Source organism: Contarinia nasturtii, unplaced genomic scaffold (assembly GCF_009176525.2).
Source record: "Contarinia nasturtii isolate CC-2019 unplaced genomic scaffold, AAFC_CNas_1.1 Cnas_scaffold_187, whole genome shotgun sequence".
Taxonomy (NCBI): Eukaryota; Metazoa; Arthropoda; class Insecta; order Diptera; family Cecidomyiidae; genus Contarinia; species Contarinia nasturtii.
Genome location: NW_022197544.1, coordinates 1,036,925 through 1,042,905, shown reverse-complemented (window position 1 = coordinate 1,042,905; position 5,981 = coordinate 1,036,925). Strand labels below are relative to the sequence as shown.

At 34.4% G+C, this 5,981-nt stretch overlaps 1 protein-coding gene across 5 annotated transcripts in view; it reads left to right on the top strand.

The window, feature by feature from the left end:
• LOC116336565 (proteoglycan 4-like) overlaps nucleotides 1-1,627 on the top strand; it is a 3,461-nt gene extending 1,834 nt beyond the window's left edge. For all 5 annotated transcript variants that reach the window (XM_031760477.1, XM_031760480.1, XM_031760478.1 and 2 more), the window contains exons 4-7: nucleotides 275-548; nucleotides 634-823; nucleotides 898-971; nucleotides 1,303-1,627. In XM_031760477.1, the coding sequence (XP_031616337.1) occupies nucleotides 275-548; nucleotides 634-823; nucleotides 898-971; nucleotides 1,303-1,411 (647 nt within the window). In that variant the 3' untranslated portion in view covers nucleotides 1,412-1,627. The remainder of the gene's footprint in view (nucleotides 1-274; nucleotides 549-633; nucleotides 824-897; nucleotides 972-1,302) is intronic.
• The last annotated feature ends 4,354 nt before the right edge of the window (nucleotides 1,628-5,981 follow it).

The following is a 5,981-nucleotide window of genomic DNA, read 5'->3' as shown; positions in this document are numbered from 1 at the left end:
GAAGAATCAGCCAAAAACGAAACAGAAGTGACAACAGTTACACCAGTTGAAAGTGCACCTGAAAAACCAACTGATAAAGTCGCTGTGAAATCACTTGCCGAAGATGCGAAAAAACCAATCGAAGAATCAGCCAAAAACGGAACAGAAGTGACAACAGTTACACCAGTCGAAAGTTCACCTGAAAAACCAGCTGACAAAGTCGCGATAAAATCACTTGCCGAAGATGAGAAAAAACCAAGTGAAGAAGCCAAAAAAGAAAATGAAGTGACAACAGTTACACCAGTCGAAAGTGCACCTGAAAAAACAACGACAGAGAAACCACTCGAAAAGAATGAATCTGGTGAGAAAAATGAAGGGCGTAACAATGCATCAACTGTAGAGGCTGAAGGAGAGGAGAAACCTGAGGAAAGTTCCTCACCACAAACACGAAAAGTAAAAATACCTGGTGTTGTGCCAATTCCAGGGGATCGTCCTAAAAGTAGATATGCTGATATTCGAATTGTTAAACTCGAATCAGAACTTGCAGAGGATGGCAAATATAGATACAAGTAAGAACAATTTCGATTTAATATGATGATCACAAATCAAAGTCATTTTCAATTAAAATGAATGTGTTGTTTATAATTATTTCAGCTACGAATCAGAAGACGGTACAGTTGTCGAGCAACAAGGTGAATTGAAAAAAATGTCCATAAAAAATGATGATGGCGAAGAAGAAGAAACACAAATGGGCGAAAGTGTGAAAGGATCATACTCATACAAAGACGATGAGGGAAAAACCTATTCTATTACCTACACGGCCGATGAAAATGGCTATAGACCTGTATGTATATAGACAAAATAGAGAATATTTCATGTTTTTATCGAACGTTTAAATGAATTGTTTAAATAATATAGGTTGGAGACCACATCCCAACAATACCGCCAGCTATTGCTCGTGCTTTGGCTTGGTCAGCGACAGCAAAACCTTGGTAATATATTTGCGAAATCTTTGCAAAACATTTTTTTTACACAGCATCCAGTTTAAATTTTTGATAAAACACATCACAGACTGATTAACACCCATTAAAATATCTTCTATATTCTATATTTCCAACTATCGAAAATGTTCGTGATAAATCTCAAGACAATGTGTTCGTTTTGGCCAATTTTATTGGGACTATGTTGTTTTTTATCAAAAGAAAATTTGCGGATCTGATTTATTTGGTCGATTAGCTTTTAAAATGAAGATTTTTTTATTTAATGAAACATTGAAATGTCAATTAATAAACAATTCGATTTTCATTTTTTTTTCTCAAAAAGGGTTGACCCATGGCTTGTGAAACAAAAAAAACTAAGAGAAGCTCGTGCTAAGAAATTGGAAGAACAAATGAAAACCACTCAAAAACCTGAAGAAAAAGATGTAGAATAAAGACGTTAACTTAGAGATCGAAAGTGAAAGATGTTTGTCCTGAAATTGGAAGGAAACCACACAAAAATCTGTGGAGAAAGACGAAGAAGCACCAAAAGCCATATAAGAATAAGCCTCCGAAAATTTCATTTAAAATTCATACAAAAAAAAGTGTCGTAGAAGTTAAAATAATTTATAAAAACGAACGAAAATATCACAAAAAAATGGAAAAACTAAAAAAAATGCGTTTTTTTCGCCGTTGAACTTGGTTGCACCAAATAATAAAATGTCAATTCAAAGCTATCGCAAGAGCAGCATAATTTAATTATCAATTAACACACTATCAATTCAATTAACATTTCGATTCGGTATTCAATCAAATTATCGATGGATGGCCGTCGAATCAAATTAAATTTTAATTAATAGTTGCGACGTGTAAATTGCAATGATAAAATTTAGCCAAAAATGAATTAAAAAAACAACAAAAAAAGCAAATATCGCATCAATACAAAATTGGATACAATAAATGATTATTGAAATGTTCAAGCATATTCACATTCATCAAATATGCGACATAGAGGTGCGAACATCATTAAAAATAGCTTGTAAAAGTTACATATAAAAATTAAGCGGTGGTTTTACATTGACATTGGACTCAAAAACATAATGATTAAATATTATTTTGGTTTCGTACAATTTGGTTGGCTTTGTAGCTCGTTGCTTGTTAGCGCTAAATCAGAAACGTTGTCTGCTATGCAGTATATCTGTGCACACTCTTTGTGTGCTATTTTTTTCATTGTAGTTTTTTTCATGCTTTGACCGACTGACTTCCCTACATGCGGAATAAAGACTTGATCCATCGTCGAAAGATAAACAATAATTATGCTTAAGTGACGAATTTCCGACACCGCCTTCTCCTTCTAGTCGCGCCGCCGTCGATAAACTAATTAAACATTTTAAATGTACATTTTTTAGACGGCCGTTTTTTGCTCTTGAAAAACAATGAGTTTTTATTAGTCTTGAGAAGATGACGATGTATTTTTCAACTAATGACACAACACAAAAGACGAAACACATTTTCCAACCGAAAAAACGAAATTAAATACTGGCCGAACACAGAACAACAAAGAGAAACATGTGAAAATTTGCCATCATTTTAGCACCAATTTCAAAACAGAGACATTGCATTGAAATTTTTGAGTTGGTGCTTTGTCATTAAGAAAAAACGTCGTTTTATTTGAAATTCGCGTTTAATTTATTCAAATAGGCGGAACAATACTCGAATCTTCTTTGTTTATCCTTTTGAAGTGATTTTATAGCAAATTGGAGTCGATACCAATTTAGATTTGAAGATGGAAATCGCAACAAAAATTCTCAGACCAATACCGCATTGGTTGTATTTTTTGGTTAAAACTTCCTGGTGTTTGCAACTCTTGATGATGTTATCATCATCCTTTTACACCTTTTTCAATTTATTTGGTGAGCAATTTTATTGACACGGTAGTCAATAGAACGTTATTACCTGATTTAAGATGTAATGCGTATACACACCTACACCATATTATGTACGGCTAGCAAAATTTTACAGTTCAAATTCAAGCCAAACATAAAACCAATGATAAAACAGAAAAATCGACATGTGTATGCTGTGCTTGCGTGTGAGTGATTTTTGTTCGTTAATTTGATGAGTTACAGAAGCCGCAAACCACCGCAATCACATTATGGATCGTTGAGTTTTGCTTCAAATATTGCACGATCTTTGTTCTCCCAATTGGTCGTGTATATACATTACGGATTTAACGAAACGAAAAAGTAAAAAAATCATTGTACAAAATAGTTATAATGGCGTATTAGCGGCCGCATAAAAGTGTCATTGACTTTGCATACCTTTGATTTAATTTAAGCAGTACGGTGTAACTGTTTTCACATCATACGGCGTATCAACGATGAGGTAGCACAAGTACGCCGTCATGATTGGAACAAGAAATTCAATCAAAAATATGAGTTTTTTTTTTACTTGTTATACTTTATTTTGAACTCAACTCAACCAACGTACCTACGACATTTCTTTATGCCAAAGAAATGTTTCTTTTTATTCCCAGATCAAGTAAGTTTGATTTCTCAAAGTTTTGTGTATGTTTTTTACAGTAAACATGAGAGCTATCATCTATTTCGTTGTATATAAGAATTTATTGGGATGACTAAAAGAGAGAGAAAGAAAGAAAGAGAGTAACAAACAGAAGGGGATAAAGAAAAAAAAGTTCTTCAAAATCTTTCTTTGGCCGAAATTGTGGGTTGTGCAATTCGTTAATTTTCCACACAGTTTGAATCAATTCAGTTTGTGACTTCAAGGGTTTTCTCTCTATCTTCAGCATTATGTTAAAGCGGTGTTCTATGGATAGTTGAACACAATTATTAAGCTCAATTCAACGAGCGAAACACTAATCTTTTTTTCTCTCAACGACATTATGATTTGAATTATGGTTCTTGTGTAAGATTTCGTCTAAATTTCGATTTTATTTTCAGTTTTTTTTTTCGTTTAACTTTTAGCATACCATTTCTTTTTTAGAATAATCGAAGAAGATTTTCATCTGCACTTAATCGTTCAGATCATTTTAATCATCATAGTTTAAAACGCCGGAAATGTGATGCTCACTTCGAAAACTATTTGCATTTTAAGCTGAAAATAAAATTGAATGAACATGGTATCTAATTGATGAAAGTTGTAAAAAAATTGTACGTTACACCGAAAGTAAAACGAAATTAAAGAAACTATTCATAGTGTGACGGCCAATTATACCTGAATATGTTTGAATCAATTTTATATTCATGTATTGTCAACAGCAAAATAAGCGACGAAAAACACCATAGAAATGAGTTTGCGGAAATGAAATTGGTGGAAAGTTCATTTTCCTTTGGGTATGTTGTTGGGGGCGTCATTTGTTTATTGAGTAAAATGAAATTTTATTTTCATTCCATGTTTCGAGAATTACGTAAGTGTACTTATGTTACGGTATATTTACAATAAACACAAAATATTTCTTTTTTGGTGAACAATTGAATAAACGTTTAGTTGAACCGAGAGCAAGTGAGATGGGCGAGGCCAAACAATTTCATTTGGACGAACAAAACAATTGCCGTCAATTTTTGGAGAGTGAAATTGATTTACGCTAATTAATTGACATTGTCGCGAGATTTAAATGCGATTGCACAATGCAGTCTGGAAGCGAAAGTGCAAAGCACACACACACACATACATTTGTTTAATGTATTCATCGAAGCACACACCACGCCGTATACTATTTTCTGGTATCATTGCAAAAAGAAACGTAATAAAATGGAAAATAAGCAATTAAGTTATTATCTGTTCTATCTTTGTTCAATAAAAAACGAGATGGCATCTGTTTTTAGTGTGCATGACAAAACCGATGCGACAGCATTTCGTTGTATATTCTGCAATGTATTGTGATAGGCCATGTTTTGAGAAATGTGATCCAAGGCTTCATTAAAAACTGCTGACTCTGTGTATCGTTAGTAATTTTTTCACCCATAGTCTTTAGAATTTATGCTTTGAAGTGTGTGGCAAGTGGCATTAATGGACAACGCATTTCGTTTTTAAACTTGAGGCATAGTAAAAATTGTCGCATACGTATGTGTGTGTGCGATGTGCGCCTTGGTCATGTTAATAAACATCACACAATGAATATGTCTTTCTATGTTTCTATCTTTCATTATGCCAATGGCGACGCTCTTAATTTTTATTCTGCGTTCACTCACACCAGAACGATGTGGATGAAGGAATTGCTGATTCATACAGCTCAATGTTATATGCAGTTGGTCGTTGCTATCGACGACGTTGCTATTGTTCGCAAGCAAAACATCATCGGTCTGGTCAAAAAGATCTATTTGAGTGTCAAATGGCTTAGACTATACATAAATTCAAACGATTCCATCTGTGGCCGGATTCGACACTGAGCGATGAGCATCATTCAAATACACCGACACTGATCTCTACCTCTCTATCAATGTTGAACATGTTGTTGTTGTTGTTGCTGCTGCTGTTTTTTGTGTGTAAATTGAGGCAGTCTAGTGTCTACATATGAGAGTGTTGCCCGCACAAGAATATCCGTGGTACGCGCTCTCAAGCACGGACATAACACCCATTCTAATTTACATACAACAATAAATGTATATTTTATGTGCACACTACGTTCATCGTGCGAGCACTTTGCCTTCGCCAAAGCATTGTTGTTGTCATCGTCATCGTCATCGTCATCGTCGTTGTTGTTGTGGTTCGCGTACTTTTTAGATGATTGTTTGATATATAATATATAATAATAATCACAGAGCGACAACAAAATACCGAACAAAATTAGTAGTGCTCTGCTAATGTTAATGTTGTTTAATCCGTGTAGTTTGTGTAGTATTCTGAGTTTGCCTTTTGCTTGTTGATGTTATTGTTGGTGTGTAGCTCTTTTTTTATTTTCATTTCATTTGGGGCCACTGTCGATGAGACAGCACCAATAACAAACAGCGTTAAACAGTTGCCTGTGCCTCTGCCGTCACACTGCCACCGTTGTCGTTTGCCTCC